Here is a 21,895-nt window from a genome sequence, read left to right as displayed (position 1 = left end):
GGAAATCCGTAAAATTCGGGGCCCGTGGAAATCGGCGGGAGCGGGATTCGAACTCGGGACCGACTGGCTCTGGTACCATATTGAAACCAGTTGTGTTAAAACCTCGAGGCTTTAGAGAAGGCGCAATAGGCATATAAGAGGATAAGGACCAACTTGATATAAATATCTCAACAATTTTAGTATTTGATAACGGCGGTGCTTCCACAGTCAAATGCTTTTTAATTAATTTTCTTGTCTTAAAATTCAATTAACCGCACACAAGGGGTAAAGTTTGTTCCAATTCCTTAAGTCTCATGCTAGTGTCATCAAATCGCCTATTAAAATGAGAAATATCAGACTCGCAACTCGGAGGTATTTCTCTCTGCCGGACTCTCGACCCGCGACTCGATGGTATTTCTGACCTCCGGAGCCTGTATTGCGCGTCATCCTTTCTGTTTAACCAAACAGGCGGGTATAGGGTTTTGGGAGGTTTTGGAATTTGGATTGAAATTTGTAGCTGCAGGAGGACCGAACTGACGTGAATCCAGCAGATTGCACATGCTATTATTCAGGTTTGCACTCGAATACCGCACTCATTTGGTTGCTCGTCGCTCAGTTCTTCTTCTCTTGTTTTTCTCTGCTTACTATTGGTAGATATTTGACTGTTCTCAGGAGATGGGACTGGACGATAACGTATCCTCTTTCAATGTGACTTGCTGAAACTAAGAGTCTTGGCTGTTTATTTTGTAAAAATGGCAGTTCAATGTTCAGTGAAGTTTCAGTTTTTGAACTTGAATTCAAACGAACAGCACAAATTTCATCGTCGTAAGACAACTACTTCTGTGCATCTTCTTCGTTGGAGTAGCAAAGCTCTCGAAATTTGTCCTCAGAAAACGAGTCGTGTAAATTGCGGAAGTTACTCTCCGAGGGATGCTTCAGGCGGCATTTCGTCAAAATTTCCGATGCTGGTAAGTGATTTTCTTCTCCTTAACTGAAGTCATTTCTTGAATCTTTCTAATTTTGATGTTTCTTTACGATTTTAATGCGCAAGTGTTGCTTCAAATTTGTGGCTTCAGAAGGCGAGTAATACAGAGCTGAATGCTTCTGAAGTACATGGGAGCAGTCGAGAAAAGCAAGAGGAAGCAAAAACCTTTAAATCAGATTACCAGAGTGAGAACGATAACCGAGCCGATCCATCCAAAGCAAAAGTGAAAGGACAAACCAAGAAGGATGAGGACGAAGAGCCATTACAAATGACCGATGAAGAAAGATGGGACTTGAGGAGGCAAATCAGAGAGGTAATTGACAGGCACCCGGATGTTGAAGAAGAGATGGATCCCGTCGAGAAGACGAAAAAGATGGAAAAACTTTTGGCAGATTATCCTTTAGTTGTAGACGAGGAGGATCCAGACTGGCCCGAGGATGCAGACGGCCAGGGATTTAACTTGGATCAGTTCTTCAACAAGATTACCATCAAGAATGTCAGGAAAGACGATGATGCTTACGATAGTGACAAGGAGTTGGTTTGGCAAGACGATGATTACATTCGCGCCGTCAAGGATATTACCACCAATGAATGGGAAGAGACTGTGTTCAAGGACATTAGTCCTTTGGTTGTTCTTGTTCATAACCGGTATAAGAGGTCAGTATGTTCATCAATATGAATAGCCTGTGCTTTAGATTTTGATAATGTTTTCGTCGCGAGATCATTTTGGGTTGATGATAACTGCTTATTCAAGTTATTTCTTATAAGAGTTCCTTCTTCTGGCACTCTGGATGTTTGAAATTTATATCTGCAGACCACGGGAAAACGAAAAGATCAGAGAAAATTTGGAGAAGGGTGTTCAAATCTTCTGGGATTCCAGATTGCCTTCACCAAGATGTGTGGCTATAGATGCTGTTGTGGAAACTGATTTGGTAGCTGCTTTAAAAGTCTCATCGTTCCCTGAACTTATTTTCACCAAGGCAGGGAAGATTTTATATAGGGAAAAAGGTGATGCCTATGCAGAAGTCTTGTATGTTACAGTGGCATGTCCTGTCCGTATAGCTAAAATTGCAGGCATTAATTGATCCATTTGTTTTTCTGTGTAGCAATCCGGACGGCTGATGAATTGTCGAGGATTATGGCATTCTTCTACTATGGAGCAAATAGGCCGCTGTGGTTCAACGTGAGGCTTGAAGATGGCCAAGAACAGATACCTTCTCTCACCTGAAAAAGGAAGAAAATAATGCTCCACTGCAGCTAAAAAATAGTTCTTTACATGTCAAATGGGTGATGTTGTCTGTACATCAAAAACCGTCCAACTCTTGTATTTGAAATCATCTGATAATATGACTTTTGATCTGCTTAGTAGCCTTTGTTCCCGCGAATCCGAACTCATGTCAACCTGAGGAAAATCAAAAGCTTTTACACGAGCATTTCCTACAAATAATGAAATATTTGAAGTAAAAAATTAGTTGTACCACAAAATTCATCAAAAAATCTCAAGAGGTCTCATCATTTTAAAAAAGGAAAAATCCCAGGTGTTTTAGGTGCAAGGGAACAGGTAAAATCTGAGCTTTGAAGGTGCTAAATTATCGGTTATATTGGGGCTTAGGTAACAAAATGAAGAGAAAAATGCTTCTAATAAATGATAAATATAGGAGCAAAATGGTTAGCTAGACACGTAAAACCAGTGATTGGACAGGAGAGAAGGGGGAGCACTGCTTTCCCAATTTTTTTGTCTGACATCGGAAGTACCTTCAGAACTCTGACCCAAACTCAGGCTAGGGGGAGAGTTTCTTTCCCATTGGTGCCAAAACAGAAGGAAAGAGGAGGGGGTAGGGATACCCCTTTCCACGTTTTTGAGTCATGCACTGGAATTACCTTCACAGAAACTGACTCAACTTGACTGGGTCAACCAACTTGGCAGGTAAACTGCTTAAACTAGCCAAGTTAGCCAGGTTTCTAGAAAATCCAATTTTTAATGTTGTCGACCTAATAAAGAGAATGGGTTCAAGTGAACTAGATTTAATTGGCCAGTCCAATCAACGTTTGATAACACTGGGTTAAACAGATCATATAGGAAAAGTTAAAAACTGTAAAAATTGCAATTAATGTTAGAATTATAACCCTAGAAAATGGTTGAAGGTTGTGGGCCTATTAGTATTGCTCCTAAGTGAATGAAAAATAAAAGATGATAAATGGAAGAAATACTAGAGAAACACAAAAATAGTAACATTCGAACTTCAAACGGAAGGAGGTGACAATACAACCCTAACTTTCAAAAACGATTCTCTAAATTTAGAAAATTGAGACCGAAGGAGACAACAATTAACACTCTATTTACAAACCGAATTTCTAAACTTTGAGAAAATAAGAAGGTGCTCATCAAATCAATAGAGTAATGAGGGTGACCAGGTTTTTTCTATTATTACTTTTTATTTTAGGGGAGACCATAACAGTAGAACCCTAAAATTAACGAATAGATGCTACCGATGAGCAGGTGGTATTCTTCTCATCTGGGACACATTGCATGGAGGCCACAACAGTCATGAAAGGGAATTTGCCAATTGAGTCAAATTCAAACATAGGACCAACTCCATTTGGGCCTTCGGGGAAGTTTATGGCCCCTCGGGCTATAATTTGTGGTGGGCTCTCTAGGAGGAGCTAAAATGGTTCATTGAAACACGTGATGTTCCCTAGATGCTAGGAGGAGACTTTAACACTATTTGATGCAACCATGAGAAATCTCTGGAAGTAACCACTCCTTCCACCTTAATGAGAACACTTCAGTGCTTTCATTGATGACTACAGCTTGGATGACATACTCACCTCGGGATTCGCCTGGACAAACCCTGTCTTTCCAGGCCAGGCTTGACAAATTCATGACCAATTCATAATGTTTTGCCCTTTTCCCAAACCCAATATGCAAAATCCTTACCAGAACAACCTTTGACCACTCTCCTATCCTCGATTGTGAGGGTATCACCCACCCCTTTTCGATTCAAAGTTGCCTAGCTATCTGATCAACTTTCCTTCAAATTGTTGATTTGAACTGTGCCTTTCTGCTCAAACTCAAGCTACTCAAAAAACAATTAAAAGCCTGGTCTTCTGCAAAATACGGTGATTATAAAACCAAGAGCACAGCTTTGGCATTGGAAATTCAGTCAATTGACCTTCAAGACAGAATGGTCGACTCCTCAATGCTCTAATTGATAGAAGAGATAAGATTTAGGAGAAATTTGAAAGGCTGGCACTCCATGAGTGTATCACATGGAAACAGAGGGCCCAAATATGATGGCAGCAGCATGGAGATGCTAATACTGCATTCTTCCATGCAGAGTCCTCTGCACAAAGATGGAAAAACACCATATGCTCCCCCATGATCAACAGCCATCTCACCACCGATGCCAATTCAATTGCCAACGAGCTTATCAACTTCTTCTCTAACCTATACAGAGGTGAACTCCCCCCTCAGGTCTACAGCCCACAACCTCTCCTTCAACCATCTCTAACAGAATCAGATGTCCAGTCTTGAAAAGCACTTCTTAATTGCCGAGGTGGAAGCTTCCTTCAAGGCTATGCCAAACAACTAGACTCCCAGGCCTGTCAGCTATGGCGAGGAATTCTACAAAGACAACTGAGATCTCTTGAAGTAGAAAGTAATGCACACGTTCGAAGAGTTCTACAGGTATGGTGTTAACTATGAGGCTTTAGGTGCTTCCCTCATTGCCCTAATCCCTAAAATGACTGGAGCAATCTGTTCCTCTGACGTCAGGCCAATCAGCTTGATGTCAAGTGCCTATGAAGTGCTTGCAAATGACCTCAAAAAAGTAGTCAGCTGCATTATCAGTCCACACCAAATTGCATTCATCAAAGGATGGCAGATCCTTGAAACACTGCTTTCTGCATACAAGATCATTCCCAATTATGCCAAGAAAACTGAGCCAAAAATCATCCTTAAATTGGATCTAGAGAAGGCTTTCAACAGAGTAACTAGGCCATCTTAGACACGGTCAAGGAAAAGAGGGGATTTGGCCACAAATGGAGACTTTAATAGCTGGCTTTCACCCACCAAATATTCGATTCTGGTCAACAGTGCTGCCAAGGGATACTTCAGGGCCACAAGAAGGCTGTGAAGGGGGACCCTATCTCTCCTCTTCTTTTTAACCTCGTGCGAGAAGCATTAAATAAAAATTTTCAGCATACTCACTCTATGCACTGGCTTTCAGCCAACCCAAGAGAACTCCCCCACCCCCTTAGACATTCCAATTCTACAATATGCTCGCGATACAATATGTTTTTGTGATGGCAGGATGGAATACATTCTTATTCTCAAGGCACTCTTAACTTCTACAAGGTTATCAAAAAGTAAATTGGAATAAAACCACTCTTGGAAATCAATATGGACAATGGCAGTATCCACAACATGGCAAACACGCCTGGATGCCTGTTGGTAGCCTCACTATTCCATACCTGGGCATGCCCATGTTTATGGCAGAATAACTCCAGCCCTTTGGGACTGGGTGATTAACAAATTCAAGAGAAGACTATCATCCTAGAAAGGTAAGTACCTTTCTTTTGCGGGTAGACTTACACTGATTAAATCTTCCCTTTTCAGGACTTCTGAACTAATTCTTTTACCTCCTTCACAGCCCTGCTAGCATAGCAAACTGCATTGAAGCCCTCTAGAGGCAATTTTTGTGGAATGGTGTTAGCAGCAATTGGGAATCTCCATGCCAAACCTCTAGGAGGCCTTGAAATCAAAAGAGTTTGATTTCTAAACCAGGCATTCCTCACTAAATGGGTTAGGTACTTTGGGACCGATAAAGAAAGCCCATGGACAGAAATCATGTGCTACCAATACCTGATATCAACTTACCTCCTCATCCCTACCACTGTTAGACCTCCCCATGCTTCTCCTCTATGGCAACACATCTGCAGCAATATTCTTCTCATTGCCTTCTACATGAAATTTGGAGTGAGATCAGGCTAAGAACCAGATTCTGGTATGATGCTTGGCTGTGTGAGTCACAACTTGCTGAGGAGTTCCCCCTTATCTTTGGAGTTGTCGATGACCCTGCTGGCCTGGTTAGCACTGGCTTCAACCACGGAAGGGAAGGAGGCTGGAGCCTCAACCTTCACAGACCACTCTTTGATTGAGAAATGGAGCAGATGGATGCTCTTCTTGCTAATTTGGCAAGCTTCTATATGATAGGGCATGGTGAGGACAAGTTGCTTTGGCAGGAAGAAAATTCGGGGACCTTTTTCCATGAATTCCTGCTACAGGTTAGTTGCTATCCTCCCTACGGGGATCCACACCCTGCCAGCCACTGCTTGGAGACTAATTGATCTCCCCAGAGTCAAAGCTTTCATCTGGAGTATGCTTAAAGGTAGAAACTTGACGTCTGATCAACTTCAAAGAAGAGGAATGACCATCCCCAATCCCAGATGTAAGTACTGCACTCAAGAGGATGAAACTATTGACCACTCATTTCTTCACTGCCCTTTGCCAGAGAAACCTGGGGCTCCTTAGGAGATTCGACCTTCTATACAGCATTGCTAGCCACTCTTAACGAAATGATCGTCAGCAGCTTCTCGCTCCCTCTTCCTTGTATGGGGGTCATCTTCTAGCATCTCTCTCTGGGAGCCATTCACTGGATCCCTTGGCAAGAATGTAGCAGCAAAACTTTTATGGCTCATGGAAGCACCAGTGGGGAGTTGTTGAGAAAAGAGTATCCATCTGATTCTCCAATGGACAAAGCTTGTGGAAGATTTGGATGAATTCCTGAGAGCCTACATTTGCAATTGTTGGCGAGACATTGCTCTTTCAGGACAGCACTCACCAGTCCAGGTATTCTATTCCTGTATGTGGGTTGAAAAACTGGGGTACCTTGGTGATAGGGTGATTCACACAAAATTTGAAGGATAGGAAGTGATTTTGTATGCAGAGGAGGTAAATGTAACGTTTGCTAGGACCAATCGAGGCTCATAGTATCAAGGGACAAGTATGGAAGATGAGCCACTAGGACTCACCTCTGAAACCCTCCATACCAAACTATGTATTAAAAAAGATTTTTCAGTGACCTCACTCAGTAAACTTGTTTCAGTATTCAATTGGAAGTAAAACCACCACGCATGTACCAATAAGCGACAAGTTACTACTTTACATGTTTAAGAATGACATAGAGTTAAACTTTGAAGTATATGTTGTAAACTCTTGTAAAATCTATCTTTTCTTTCTTATTTTATTTCATACAATTACATCTGTATTTATATACACAAATTACAGGTACTTCAAACCAGTCTCTCGGATCATCTCCGAGGCCGTAGCTACAAAGAACTTCTTCCTCTGTTTTTACGGATCTGGAAGACCGTTCCAGAGGAAGAAGTCCTCCTTTGGAGGAACTCACGCCAACCGTCCCCCTCAAATTGGTACGTATAGATCTTTGATGCCCAACTTGCCACGTGAGCTGTAAAAGTTCTTACTGCATACTGCTTTTGTAAGTATGTCTGCCAACTGGTCTTCAAATTTAACAAATGGAAATCAAATTATCTTTGCCTCAAGGTTTTGCTTGATGAAGTGCCGATTTACTTCCACATGTTTAGTCCGATCATGCTGAACCAGGTTATGTGAAATATCAATAGCCGCCTTATTATCACAGAATAAGTTCATCTCATAGTTTGGGCCAAAGCCAATTTCATTTAATAATCTCTGAAGCTAGAGAAGCTCACAAAGACCCTTAGCCATCCCACGAAACTCAGCTTCAGCACTTGATAACGCTACCACCTTTTGTTTCTTACTTCTCCTGGTAACTAGGTTTCCTCCAACAAACGTAAAATAGCCTGAGGTGAATCTTTTATCTGAAATATTCCCTGCCCAGTCAGCATCCGTATAACCTTCAACCCTTAGGTGATGGTTTCTTGAGAACATAAGTCCTTTCCCAGGGGAGGACTTTAGGTATCGAATAATTTGATTCACTGCATTCATATAATCTTCACTACACAATGCATGAATTGGCTTACTACACTTACTGCATAGGAGATATCAGGTCATGTATGGGAGAGATAAATAAGTTTCCCAACCAACCTCTGGTATCTTCCTTTGTCTGTTGGCACTTGGTTTGGGTATTCTCCAAGCTTGTGATTTGGGATTATTAAGATATCTGGAAGTTTACACTCTAGTAGTCCAACTTCTGATAATAGATCTAGGATATATTTTCATTGGGAAAGGAATATGCCTTGATTGGATCTAGCAACTTCAATCCCAAGAAAATATTTGAGTCCTCCCAAATTTTTCATCTCAAATTCTGTTGCCAATTGCGCTGAGTAGTTGGGTAGTAGAAGCGGTACCCTTTGTGATGGACTGCATATCCCAAAAATAGACACCGAATGGCACACGGATCAAGTTTCGAGCATTGCTTTTTGCGGAGATTAACGAACACAATATAACCAAAAATTCGAGGGGGGAGCATTAGCACTAAGCTTAAACATAGTTTGACACGGCTTGTAGGGGAGTCTTAAACTCAAGAACATTGGAAGGCAAGCGGTTAATGAGGTAGACAGTTGTAGTAACAACATTAGGCCAATGATGGCTAGGCACTTGAGCTCCAAGTAAAAGAGCTCGAGCTGTATCAAGAATGTGGCGATTTTTTTCTCTCTGCAAGACCATTTTTTTTAGGAGTGTAGGGGCACAAGGTTTCATGAATCAGTCCATGGTGTTGGAAATAATCACAGAACTAATGATTCACATATTCTCCACCATTATCAGATCGAAGAATTCGAATGTTGGCAGAGAACTATGTTTGGATCATCTTACGAAAGGATTGAAAGGTATAAAAGACCTCATCCTAGTGTTTCAACAAGTAAAGCCAAGTCATTGGTGTGCAATCATTAACAAATATGACAAACCAACGAACACTAGATCTAGCATCTTTGGGAAAAGGACCCCACACATCAGAGTGAATTAAAGTGAAAGGATCATCGCTCTTATTCATACTTAATGGATAATTGACTCGATGACTTTTAGCTAGAATGCAAGTCTCACAATTAAAATCCAAAACTGACAAATTCAAAAATAAATCGGGAAACATATGTTTCAAATACCCAAATGAAGGATGGTCTAACCAACAGTGCCACATCAAAATTTGTTTCACTTTGAAGTCGCTTGGGAACCGCATGAGATATGCATGACCTATGTTGAAATCTTCTATGTAATAGAGCCCCCTCTTATTACCACGCCTAATGATCTCCTTGGTGAGAATATCCTGAATAAGACAAAATGTAGGGCAAATAAGAATAACACAATTCAACTCGTCGGTAACTTTACTCACTAATAGTAACTTGTGAGAAAGAGAGGGCACAAGTAGTGTATTAGATAATGGTAGGGCTGGTGATAACATCACTATTCCAGCCCCAATTACTGGAGAGATAACTCCAATAACGTTGGCAATGCTATTTTGCCGAGGAGCAGTGTGTTGAGAAAAATCATTTCCATCAAATGTCATATGGTCTGTTGCTCCAGAGTCAATTATCTATGCTCTGCAATCATCTTCTCTAGAGGATCCGAGGAGAGCATTACCTGGGTCCACATCCGTCTGAGGAGGTTGAGGGAGATCACCGTTCAAATACCCCAGTTTGTCTTTGTCTGAGATATACATCTTGACAACGTGGTATAGGTCGAGTCTGGTCTAAGTCGAGTCCAGTCCGAATCTGGTCTGGGTCAAGTATGGTGCAGTTCGAGTCCGGTCCGATCTGAGTCTAGTCCGGTATGAGTCTGGTCTGAGTCAGGTCCGGCCCGAGTCCGGTCTAAGTCTCTAGGCTTCGAAATTAAATCCCGCTCCCTAATTTTGGGCGGGTTTAATTTCGAAGGTTCATCGTCCCTGTGACACTACCTTTGAGCAGCGCAAGATGAGAGATCTTTCGCTGCGTAGGTCATCGTTCATGCGAGCGTTGTTGGTAGTGGGGAAGTGGGATTTAATTTCGAAGGTTCATCGTCCCCGCAACACTGCCTCTAAGCCGCGTGGGACGAGAGATCCAATGTAAACTCTTGTAAAATCTATTTTTTCTTTCTTATTTTATTTCATACAATTACATCTGTATTTATATACATAGATTACAGGTACTTCTAACCAGTCTCTCAGATCATCTCCGAGGCCGTAGCTATAGAGGACTTCTTTCTTTGTTTTGATGGATCTGGAAGACCGTTCCAAAGGAAGAAGCCCTCCTCTGGAGGAACTCACGCCAACATATGTGGTTGATTCTACTTCCACAGTGAGCACAAGAAGGATTTGAAAATTGCTCAAGGTTGGTGCTAAAGAGGGGTTTCAAGCTGGATAAATTTGGAGTACAAAAGGTGAATAAAATTGTAAACAAGATCATTGTGAAAGGTATTGATGGAAGTAGAAAGAATAAGGAGGTAGAGAAGAAAGTTCCCCAGAAAGCTCCTATTAGTCATAAGATTGAGAAAGAGGGAGAAGTTGCATAATCCTCTGTGGAAGAGAATGTGCAGTGAGGCCCTGGCACCACCACTCACACCCATGGCTACTAGCGACTTTGAGATTATTTACAGCACACTTAGAGAACTGCTACAGAAAGTAGAAACACATACTGCCCTCACAGGGCATGATTTGGATAGACTGGAAAGAACATTTGAGAAAAGAGAGAATAACTTCTGAGCTCTCCCAGGCAGCAGTTTCTGAAGAAGTTAGAAATGAGAAGAACAAGGAAGTAGAAGAAGAGCAAAACATAGATGAAGGTGGAGAGGAAGAAGTGAAAAGTGAGGCAGTGAGACTGAAATGGATGATGAGGTTGATGGAGAGGATAATAGAGATGATGATGACAATGGAAATAGAGGGGGCTATGAGTTTGCACCTAGAGGAGACAGCTCCCAGATGGATATTGAGGATGTCCCAGCCCCACAAAATCAAAATGAGAAAGAAACTGAAAAGGAGGTGGAAATGGGAGAAAAGAGGAGGAGATTGAAGAGATAGAGAAGCAAAAAATGTTGAACCACAAGAGAAGAACAAAAGAGAGGGAAAAGTAAAAAAGATAAAGAAGACAACAGTAGAGATTGAAGAAATGATAAAAACGGAGTTAAGACAGAAGGTGAAATGACAAATTTGAATATGGAAATGGCAGAAGTTGATGCACTCATAGAGAAAATAAACAAGAAAGAGAAAATGAGAGAAGAGGAAATATGTGCCCTAGCCAAAGGAATGAGTCAAGAAGGACTTGGGAAGGCTGTAAAAAAATTCCAGGAAATCATGAGGTAAGAAGAAGATAATGGAGATGATAAAGAGAACAAGGAAGATATAGAATCAGAAAGGGCTGAAGACAAGAAAGATGAGAAAGAGTCCATTGCTCATATTGTAGAAGAGTTAAGAAAGGAAGAAGATAATGGGGAAATGCCTTCCTAGAAGGCTCGAGCCATGAGGCACTAGAGAAATCAGTATTAATATTATGCCGAGTACTTGAAAGAGTGGAGATTTTGGAGCCAGTAGATGAGCAAGCAGGGGAGAGCAATAAGGGCAAAGGTAACCCGAGCACTGAGGTCCTCAATGAAACAAACAGAGGGGGAGAGTGCAATCTCAGAGACCTTGTCTGTGAGATAGTCCCAAAGGAAACAAATAGTTAAAGGGTCATTGAGAAGGAAGTTAAGATGCCACTCACGATGAGAAAGGTGCGTGCCTAAAACTAAACCCAGCTAAGAGAAAGGTACAGGAAGAAGATGAAAAAGAAAGTACAGACGAATCCCCAGCACAGACAGACCCCTTAGAGGAGAACCCACAGTGCTTTTCTCCGGTAGTAGTAGATTCTTCCCACATGAACACATACCAGAGGAAGACTAAAAGGCCCAACTCTATCCTCCTGCATGCCTAGCCACAACAATTATCTGATACCCTCAACAAATTGGATCAACATGAAAGGGAGAACACCAAGATTCACGAGCAACAAAATCTCTTCAAAAAAGCCTAGCTTTCATCTGCTTTATACTGTATTCAGCCACATTTATGTATGATTTTTTTTGAAAATAATAAAATCTAAAGTTTCTTCCTGGTCAATTTTATTTTGCACTTTAATTTTCATATATCAAGTATTTACACAGTAATTTTTAATGAAGTCAAAAGAGGGAGAAAAACCTAAGAATGACACTTAAAAAGTTTTAAAAAGCTCATTCAAGGGGAAAACAAAAACAAATAAAAAAAATCATAAAAGAAATGCATTGACCAGTGGAGGAGCAAAGTAAGAATTTAGACAATAGAATACTTGGAAAAGGGGAGGATAACTGTGAGGAACAGTTTGTAAAATATTCATGCATCTTCATGCATTCATTAGCATCATATTTTTTATTGCTCATGTGTTTGTCATGATAAAAAAAAGGAAGATTGTTGACCCAAAGATCCCATGAATTTATTTTTTATGATAATAAATACTTAGAAACTAATTATGAAATTGAATAAGCAATTTTGGTAAAAACAAGCTTTAGATTTGGCCAATTTAGGACCAGAATTAGTAAGTGATCCACCATTGCTCTTAGCAACTCAAATCCCAAAATTTCTTCCATTCAATTGGTTGATTTTGCTAAAAAAACAAAGGGTCATTTTATGAGAGAAATGGCTCTAAATAGCTAGTTTTTTTATCATTCAATCGAGTCCTATTAAATGACTTTACGCTTTACACTGTTCACCAAGCATTGCTACAGTGAAACAAAGAGAAATTCAAGCTCTCCTAACTTTCCTAATGTTCTTCGATTTTCAAATCAAAGAGAAAAGGCCGAAACAAGAAGGTTTTTCAAAAGAGCTAAGTACTTGCACTTTTGACTTTGAAATCTATAGGTGTTGTTGGATTTTTGGGTTGAATCCGGTTCCATCCCAAAATGACTAGCCATTTAGGAGGCCTATTGCTCAACTTCATCACCGATTAACTTTTCATCTCATTTTTCAATGTGGGACTTTTTTCTCACTCAACAGTCCCCTTAACGTCTAGGCTCACACATAACAGGCTTGAATCGTGGGCACAAACCCTCTAATGGGGCACACAAACTTCTACCTTATGGAGTCCACAACACACCATAACCTGACATACACAACCTGCTCTGATACCTTGTTAGGCTTTTGGGTTGAGTCCGATTCCATCCTAAAATGACTAGCCACGTAAGAGGCCTATTGCTCAACCTTATAACCCATTAACTTTTCTTCTTATTTTTCTATGAGAGACTCTTTTCCAACTCAACAGGTATGCTTAGTATTTTTCTTGTTGAACTTGCTTGAGCATATTTTGAAATTGTTTTTGAGTACAATTAAGTTTTTGGTTATGAGTCTATCAAATTAATCTTAAATGTGGTCTATCCACAGCTTTTCAGAAACTCTGGTTATTGAGTTTTTAAGCTCATTGAGCTTACTCAATAAAATCATTCATTTGAGATTTCATTGAGATGCTATTGTTGTGGTAGAAGTACTAGGATTGGATTATTCTTTTGTGCTTTGATATTGTAATATTTGCCCACTTTAGAGGATTTTATGCTTAATCGTAAAGACAGTGATCCTTGGTAGCTTCGAATCAAAGATTGGATAAGCTGATTGGTAGCTTCTGAAGAATACATTTCTGGGTCTAAGTGCCTATACCTAGTTATTGTTGAGCATAAGTCCTAAGTGTTGAGCAGGTTGTAATTTAGATCTTTGTAGTCCGTTATTGTAGATGTTATTAGGCTATTGAACATAGTAAATTAACTCTAAAGTGCAAACACCTTGAGAGCGGATTAACAATCGCAAGACAATTTTGGGCCATGAACCACTATGAAAATCACTGTGTATTTGTAAATGATTGCTTCGAATTTTGTTCGAATTGCACAAATTTAATTTACGAGCTTATATTAACCATTAAAATTTGACAAACCTATTCAACCTAAGCAACCCACCCCACCCCCCCGCCTATTCTTGATGCCACCACCAAGTCAAGATTTTTCTTAAAAAAAGTATTGAGCCGCCACCATTCTGGTAAAAATCCATTTCATGTGGTGCATTAACCAACTCAAGGAAGAGTGAATTTGTGCTTTTAGGAAATATTTTTGAATGTTAATCACTTCATAATTATTTTAATATGTTACTAGGTTAAAAACCTCCGAACGCAAATGCGGTGATTATATATACTAGATATTTCATTCCAAGTGATATGCTATACTTACAGGAGTTGGGTTTTTCAATTGTCATAACTCCATCCTAGTTTTTGAAAAGCTTTAATCATTCTTTTCTTTTGAAACAAAGCTTTCTCTAAATTTAAGACGCCACTGGAGAAGATGACAAGTTAGAAACATTCAAAAAAAAAAAAAAAAAAAAAGAATGAGAATCAGAAAAGCATTTCATATTATCTTCAATGTAATTGAAAACACAGCCACTCCATAATAAACCTTTAAAAGGCAGATTTTGGTAAAATGTCACGTTAAAGAAAAAGAAATCATGCCAACAGAAAATATGAAAAAAACAGCAAAAAATCTGTTACTCTATACATGTTTTCTGGCCTATCATTGCAAAAAATAACTAAATATGCTGCTAGGCTTCCTAGCTGCCAAAATGCTGATCTCAGGTTCGTGACCTTTGAAATAGATTATCAGAAACCATAGCTCCTCAAGAAAATGCATGAGCAACAACAAGGTAGGAAGCAATAAGACCATCTCAACAAATAGTTATAATTAACAAAAAAATACTATTAAACAAAACACAAATCAGTTATTGAAGAATTGCATACCACCAAACTAAACTAAAAGAAGATATATAGAAAAAAGACTTGCTCATGACATATTAGACAAAAATAACATACCTGGCCTCTTTTGCAGTTGAAGTAAGTCTCCCTTAAACCACACACTCAGGAGGTATGGCTGGGCTTGTTTCTCCTGCACATTACCTGTATGATAGCTTTTCTACCTAAAGAAACAAACATGTAAAAAGTAAGAAGAAAGGTTGAAGAGAGAGAATGAGAAGGAGAGAGCTTGGAGAAGAAAAATTGAGAAAAGAAAACTGAAAATTCGTGGCTGGACTTCCTCCAGCTTCTATTTATAGATTTATGGTTGACTAGGTGAGGTCAATTTACAACATAACCCCTACTTTAAGTGAACCTTAACTCTCTAAATCTCCAATTTTATGTGTCCCCTTTAAATGAAATTTGGTCTGTAGACATAATTTGACATGTAGAATAAGATTACATCAAGAAATATAAATAGCGACAAGGTAAAATAACCAAAATACCCTTGTTCTTGTTTTTCAACACTCCCCCTCAAGCTAGAGAGTACATGTCGAACAATCTCAACTTGTCGCAAAAATTCAGGAATTCACGTTTTCCTAGTACTTTAGTTAGTGTTGGAAGATAGGGCCCATGCACACACGACCAAGGAAGGCCTACATATCCAAGTATGTTAGAAGATGGGCCCAAGCCCATAAGACCAAAGAAGACCCACACATCCAAGAGATGTGGAAGATGGATTCAAGGCACATAGATCAAAGAGAAGGCCCACAAACCCATACAATGATGACAGGATGGTAAATAAAGGGTCATCTCATAGATATGGCATTGATGTAATTAGGTTAAAGTTCCAGGGTTAAAACCCTAAACCCTAAGTTCAAGGGTATTATTGTAATACAGTAGTTTGATTAATCTATAAATTGAGCTTCAGGGGAAGGGTTAGAATAATCAAGTCCATAGCCTCTTCTTCCTCCTGTTTTCTCCCAATGGGTGTCTTTCTCTTTTTCTCCATGAGCTAAATCCATGGAATCCTGAAAATCAACAGTTAAGATATCACAGAGTTAATCACCAGACCGAACATACTGAGTAGTTACTTCTTTCCTCATTACTGCATCTCAGATAAAGTGATAAATTACCTCTATATGTTTTATTCATCCATGAAAGACTGAATTATTTGCAATGAAGATTGTTGCCTGGTTATCCCAATACATAGTCATAGGATCCTGTTGATCGATGCCAAACTCCTGGACAACAGATTTTATCCACATTAGCTCACTGACGATGTGGATCATTGCTCTGTATTTCGTTTCTGCACTAGACCGAGCAACAACATTTTGTTTTTTACTTTTTTAGCTGACTAAATTTCCTCCCAAAAATACACAATATCCAATGGTTGATTTATTGTCAAGCTTGGAGCCTGCATAATCATTATAAGAGACAGCTTCAATCTTCAAGTGATTATTAGTTTTGAAAATGAGACCTTTTCTTGGAGCTCCCTTTAGAATCTCAGGATTCATTGTGTAGCCTCAAGGTGGATTTTACGTGGATGCTCCATGAATTGGTTCACAACACTCACTAAAAATGAAATATCTGGTCTAGTAACTGTAGCATATGAGTTTCCCGACTAGCTTTCGATACTTTGTTTTATCTTTTAGTTTTGAGCTTTGATCATCCTGAAGATCAAGTCCTACTTCCATAGTGTATCTGCAGGTTTCCCCAAAAGACCATATTCTTGAAGCATATCAATAACATATTTCCTCTGAGTTAGTGTAGTTCCTTCTTTGCTTCTCGCTACCTCAATGCCTAGAAAATAGTGCAGGCAACTTTAATGAAATGAAACGCTCAAAGTAAGCACAGATAGGACGACCTGTCACCATTATCGTGGGTCCATCTACATGGTTAAAAACCAAATGAACGGATCCAACATTGAATATGCATGAAACTAAAAATTGAACTGTTGAACTGAACAACAAGTACTATTCCAAAAAAGAAATGTATAGCAAATGGCTGTAGCATATGTCGTGCAACTAAGAATAAATATTTAACAACCTTTCTGACCAAACAACTGAGCTAATGGCCTTCCGAGCTTGGACCCATATCTTCATGGTAAGCGACCTATAATTTATGAACTTCGAATTCACAGAAAATCATATAATACAAGCGAGCCTAAAAGCAAAACTCCAAGAGTGCATTGATCCTGGCCTATCGAGTTCAATGAGTTCAATAAAACAAAATAGTATCCATAAGGCAAAAAGAAAATCCCGGAGAAGTCCAATCACGAGATCGATTTTTTTTTTCAAATCGAGAAGGGAGTGGATGACCTTAACACAATCGCTTTCGCTAAGGCATTTGACGAGTTCCATCGCCAAGCCTTTGCAGGATTTGGCCATTTCTTCTTCTGAAATCAACAGCTTTGGATGCTCAGAACCAAAATTTCAATCACCAACAAGGAAGAAAGCTTTTCGTTGTACTCCGTTTCGCTCCTTTCGGTACCTCCCGTCGAACAAGCAGTAGCAGACGTGCTCGGGCAAGGCAATGGGGGTAATGTCGTAGCAAGGCAAAGGTGAGGCCTGTGGGACTGTACGTTTTCTTTTCTGTCTGTTTAGATCAACGGATGAGATAGGATGGTTTGGTCCTAATATGACGTTGATTTTTGCCACGTTTATAACAAGTTGAGGAATTGATTTTCCATGAATGGAGGGTGGTCAAGTTCATTGTCGGACCCAATTCGCAAGAACGCGAAGCTTACTCTCCTTGGCGGGAACCATTCGTCTAGTTATCGAATCCATCTGCTTATTTGAAAGGAAACCTTTTCGAAGCTAGGGTGGCGTGTTCTGGGTCATGTCGGAGACTTGCCACCAATTACTCGCTAATATGAACTAATAACCAATTACCTGGCTGTCAACTACTTCAGAAGCCGCAATGTCATGTCAACTCTAGTCTCTATCTAGTAGCGACGCCTCCTACTGCCCTTACAACGGACGCCCTCATGGCATCCATTGCGCCGAGCGAGCTCCTCCGCATCTCCTCTTCCTCTCCATCCATTTCCATTCCCAAGATCGCTTTCCTTTCTGGGTGTAACCCAAAACCCTTCATCACTTTTTCTTCTAGAAATCGAGGCAAGTTTTCCCCTGCCAGGTTCCCATGTCGCCGTTGAATTTCGTCATTTTTTTTCTTCTTTTCGGAAGCTGACTTTGATGCTCTGGTTCTTCAGGTTATTCGACTAACTCGGTTTGTAGAGGTAACAGTAGGGGCCTGGTCTGTGTAGCTTCTGCTGGAGTTCGGCATTTTAGAGGTTCCTTTTCAAAATGTGAAGGCCTGCGTTTTGCTGTGGTGAGATTCGTTTGCAGGATTGGACAGGGACTTGTAAACTGGATGGAAATTCGATAGCCATTTGAAAATCTGAAGTAGATGAAAAAGATCTCTGTGCGGGTTTAGTTTGTTGGAGCCTTTTGTTTTGCTTTCTAAAGTTTTAAGTTTGTACTTTTCCACTGCGTAGGTTGTTGCTCAGTTTAATGAGGTAGTGACTAAGTTGTTGCTGGAGGGCGCTATTGAAGCTTTCAAGAGATATTCCATCAGAGAAGAAGATATTGAAGTATGTTAAACTCTACGGAAACCTTTCCTTGTTGCATTTACTTCTGGTGTCTCTTTAAAGTTGGAAAAGCGGCTGCTTCACTATAGTCGCTTTTTTTCTCATGTATAAACAGAAAATGATGTGAACTTAAATTGGCCTTTGGAATCGCTAATGCATACCTGTTGAAACAATGAAGCAGCAAGCAAACGAAAAAGACTGAACTGTTCCAAGTCATTCTGACCGGATCTAATTCAAACTGAATCTAGTTAATTTAGGCTGCCAATTTGATCCTCTTGCTCCATTCACGGCTGAAACTATCGCTTGCTAGGGCTGGTGCTGTTTGGGTCAGATGATTCCTAGCTATAAGAGACAAAGTGTGCTTCAGCACCCCCATGTTATGCTGGCTTATGGGCAGTTTCCGCCTGATGTTTCTACTTCATCAACCCCCTCTTTTTCTGTCCATGTATGCTTTATGTAAAAGTTGGAAAATAAATCATGTGGGTCTACCTCTAATGTTTAGTCTAGCCTTCGTTGTAGTTGAGCAGTTATTGTCACTCTTCTTTTCCTCAGGTGTGGTGGGTTCCTGGTAGCTTTGAAATTCCTGTCCTTGCACAAAAGCTTGGGAAGACAGGAAAATATGATGCAATATGTTGTATTGGAGCTGTGGTATAATATCTCACTTTCGACCAGTTTCAATTTCTGTACAGTTTTTCATGATTTATTCAACTTTGATTCTCTAAGTTCATGGATGATCAAAGAAGGTACTGTTATGATCAAAGAACTTGACTTTATTGTAGAGACTATTCCCTTAAAAAAGGGAAGACAGAAGAGAACAAGAACACTATCTTCTTGCCTATTTTATCCTCACATTTGCTCAATTTTCTTTATTGGACTTTGAAGTTGTGGACTATTTCATTAGATAAGAGGCGATACCACTCACTATGATGCTGTTGCCAATTCTGCTGCATCTGGAGTGCTTTCTGCTGGTCTCAATTCAGGTTAGTTTTTATGTATTTTTAATGATTTTGCTGATAACTTTTGGTAATGCCATACAATGATATCTTGATCAAGCACTTTTTTTCAGAATGTTGAGCACGCCACCCCAACCCCCTTCCATGTGGCCATTGAGCCAAAGGCCCAGTCCACTTCTTGATAAAGCTAGTGAAAACTGAATCCTATGCACTATGATCAAGTCCTTTTGAGTAATAGAAATTGAACTACAGGGTATATGTACTTGGTCGAATTTTGGTACTCAACTTGTTTAGGTTTTCAATGCAGTGAGAAAAGTTATAGCAGCCTGCCGGTAATTTAATATGTTTCCTCTTTTTTTTAAATTGATATTTTCAAGACGGAGTATAGTTTTGGTTTAGAGGAGCTCTTAACTAAAGGAAATCTGTGGTTGTGTTTAGGTTTCTTGCTGCAGAATGAGGTTCTTAATAGTCTGAAAATTTGACCTTTTTTTTTTCCTTTTTTAAGTTTCTTTTTTTGAAACATATGTTGCTTGATGGAATGCTTATGAAAATTGATATGGTCCCCAATTCAATTTGCATATGATACTCTTTTGTAAATGTCTCTACCTGTGTGGTTTAATTGGATTCGCAGACTTCATTAACTAGATATGAAGTTTGGATATTAGCTGTTTGGTGGCTATCTGGTCAATCCCAAGGTTTTTGTTTGTTTGGCTCCGTGATAAGGAATGGGCAGCCAGTGCTGGATTATTTGCCTCTACTGATGTAATGGATGGAATGTAACTGGAATACACTAGGTGACCGTTTCAAAGAGTTATCGTTTGGACAGTTCTATTCTGTTCCTCTGTTGAGACAGGCAATTTAGGTTGGACCTAACAGAGAATTGATCTTTACTAGCTTTGCAGTGTATGTTAATTATTGTACTCATGGTCATTCTGCTTATTAGAGATACCATGTCTTGCACTTCAAAAAAAAAAAAGAGATACTATGTCTCGAGCGGTAATTAAAAAACTGATCTGACGACCTATTAAGAGGTTGGTCAACTCCATCAAATCAGTCCTGGTTGAAGCATGGGTGAAGGTGTTGCTTTAATACTTTTGGGAAAGTACTATCTTCTAATAACTGATATTTGAAAAACCCAATTAAGTTGGCATAAGTTTATCATTTGAACCAATCCACTTGGTTTTAGGTTTTTTAAGTCCAGTATTACTGTTGTCCAGTTCCTCCCTGTCAACCTAACAGATCTCCCTGGATTTAACATGCTTGTTTTAGAGATTGCCAACCTTGAGGCATACTAAGCAATGCAGGAAAGTTAAAAGAAATATAAGCGTATCTCCTGTTCGGCATTGTTTATCTTGTCTTCCCACATAAACTTCATTTTCTTTGGAAAAACTGAGGCTTCCATTCGTTAATACTTTTCTTTACTGTTATTGCAGGAGTGCCATGTATATTTGGTGTTCTAACCTGTGATGACATGGATCAGGTAAAAATCTATGACTAGGATGTTGTTTGCCACTTGGATATTAGTGAGGGCAACTTATTTCAAACTTCAAGGATAAAGATAGTTAATTAGTATGAATTGCTATTTGGTTTCATTTGTATCTCTTTCTGTACCATTGGATATGTATGTATGGCAGTCTCACACAGTGGCTATATTTGAACTTGTGTAAGATTCAGACAACTTGCACTGCTTTGTTGTGGAAAGATTTACAATGTGTTTTGGTAACTTGCAGGCTTTAAACCGCGCTGGCGGCAAAGCTGGAAACAAAGGTTCTGAAGCTGCTGTAACTGCGGTAAGCTCATTTACCTTTGCTGTCTTGGGTGCAAAGGTCCAGTTTGATCACAGTTGTCAACTTCTTTGGTTTCTTAATCTTAGTGAAGGGAGAAAATGGAAGTCATGCTCATCTGTATTTTGTCATTTACCGTAAAGTAAGAATAAGGCACATTGCAGTGGAAAGGTTGAAAAAATGCAACCAAACTCTTTTTGAGTGGTTTCAAATTGCAAGGAGAAATATGGGAAGCTTTCTATTAAGCTGTAACTAGATTGGTATATTATGTTATTTGTTTATTTAGCTATCAGCAGTATGAAAAACTTATTGGAGGTAAATGCTAGGTTTAGCTTTTCCAAGGAGAGCATTAAGTTGAAACTAAGATGACAGGCAACAGCTTAGTACTTGTGTAATCATTACGTGTGCTGTAAATGGGTAATAAATGAATGTGTAAGTGTGATCCCATTTGCCCTCTTCTGAATCTACGTAGGGTTTAAAATTCATTTTCTAATCTATTGCAATTGGTTGAGTAAAACAGGGAATGCTTAATTGGATAAAGTTTTAAGTCTTAGTTCTCTATTACTCAGTTGCAACATGGTCACATTTTCTTTTTTCAACTTACAGATTGAGATGGCATCAATGGTTCGAGAACATATTCGGTGATAATTCATTTCGTGCCAGGAAAACAAGGCGTTGCCTAGGGGCTAAGCTTTCTTTTTTTCTTTATTTTTCTTTCTGTTTTAGGATGCTTTCGATTGTATCTTTTTCCTTTCTTAGGTGGAGGGGGATTAGGGTTAAGGAAGACTTTCTGTAACTGCAAAATAATATTTCTTTCCCATCGGTTCAGGCTATTTATTCTCCAAATAAAAGGGATATTGACACTGCT

At 39.5% G+C, this 21,895-nt stretch overlaps 2 protein-coding genes across 2 annotated transcripts; both read left to right on the top strand.

The window, feature by feature from the left end:
- The first annotated feature begins 411 nt into the window (after positions 1–411).
- LOC137961951 (thioredoxin-like fold domain-containing protein MRL7L, chloroplastic) lies at positions 412–2,332 on the top strand. Its single transcript, XM_068808606.1, has 5 exons — positions 412–551; positions 652–947; positions 1,056–1,621; positions 1,779–1,972; positions 2,071–2,332. The coding sequence occupies exons 2-5, from the start codon at positions 732–734 to the stop codon at positions 2,190–2,192; spliced, it is 1,098 nt and encodes a 365-aa protein (XP_068664707.1). The 5' UTR covers positions 412–551; positions 652–731; the 3' UTR covers positions 2,193–2,332.
- Positions 2,333–17,604: 15,272 nt separating this feature from the next.
- On the top strand, positions 17,605–21,895 carry LOC137961952 (6,7-dimethyl-8-ribityllumazine synthase, chloroplastic-like). Its single transcript, XM_068808607.1, has 8 exons — positions 17,605–17,817; positions 17,913–18,031; positions 18,198–18,293; positions 18,843–18,938; positions 19,192–19,270; positions 20,677–20,723; positions 20,974–21,033; positions 21,634–21,895. The coding sequence occupies exons 1-8, from the start codon at positions 17,688–17,690 to the stop codon at positions 21,670–21,672; spliced, it is 666 nt and encodes a 221-aa protein (XP_068664708.1). The 5' UTR covers positions 17,605–17,687; the 3' UTR covers positions 21,673–21,895.

The sequence above is a fragment of the Aristolochia californica genome, unplaced genomic scaffold (assembly GCF_029961685.1).
Source record: "Aristolochia californica isolate CCGP_79_NKW_82.1479 unplaced genomic scaffold, dmAriCali1.0.hap1 SCAF_4, whole genome shotgun sequence".
Lineage (NCBI taxonomy): Eukaryota > Viridiplantae > Streptophyta > Magnoliopsida > Piperales > Aristolochiaceae > Aristolochia > Aristolochia californica.
This window is presented reverse-complemented; position numbering and strand designations above follow the sequence as displayed.

Bases quoted from the DNA above. Each gene is read 5' to 3' on its own strand.
- LOC137961952 (XM_068808607.1), top strand. From the start codon at position 17,688: ATGGCATCCATTGCGCCGAGCGAGCTCCTCCGCATCTCCTCTTCCTCT. The intron at 18,939-19,191 runs GTATAATATCTC...CTATTTCATTAG, and splicing joins TATGTTGTATTGGAGCTGTG to ATAAGAGGCGATACCACTCA. The intron at 21,034-21,633 runs GTAAGCTCATTT...TTCAACTTACAG, and splicing joins CTGAAGCTGCTGTAACTGCG to ATTGAGATGGCATCAATGGT.
- LOC137961951 (XM_068808606.1), top strand. From the start codon at position 732: ATGGCAGTTCAATGTTCAGTGAAGTTTCAGTTTTTGAACTTGAATTCA. The intron at 948-1,055 runs GTAAGTGATTTT...TTGTGGCTTCAG, and splicing joins CGTCAAAATTTCCGATGCTG to AAGGCGAGTAATACAGAGCT. The intron at 1,973-2,070 runs GTGATGCCTATG...TTTTCTGTGTAG, and splicing joins GATTTTATATAGGGAAAAAG to CAATCCGGACGGCTGATGAA.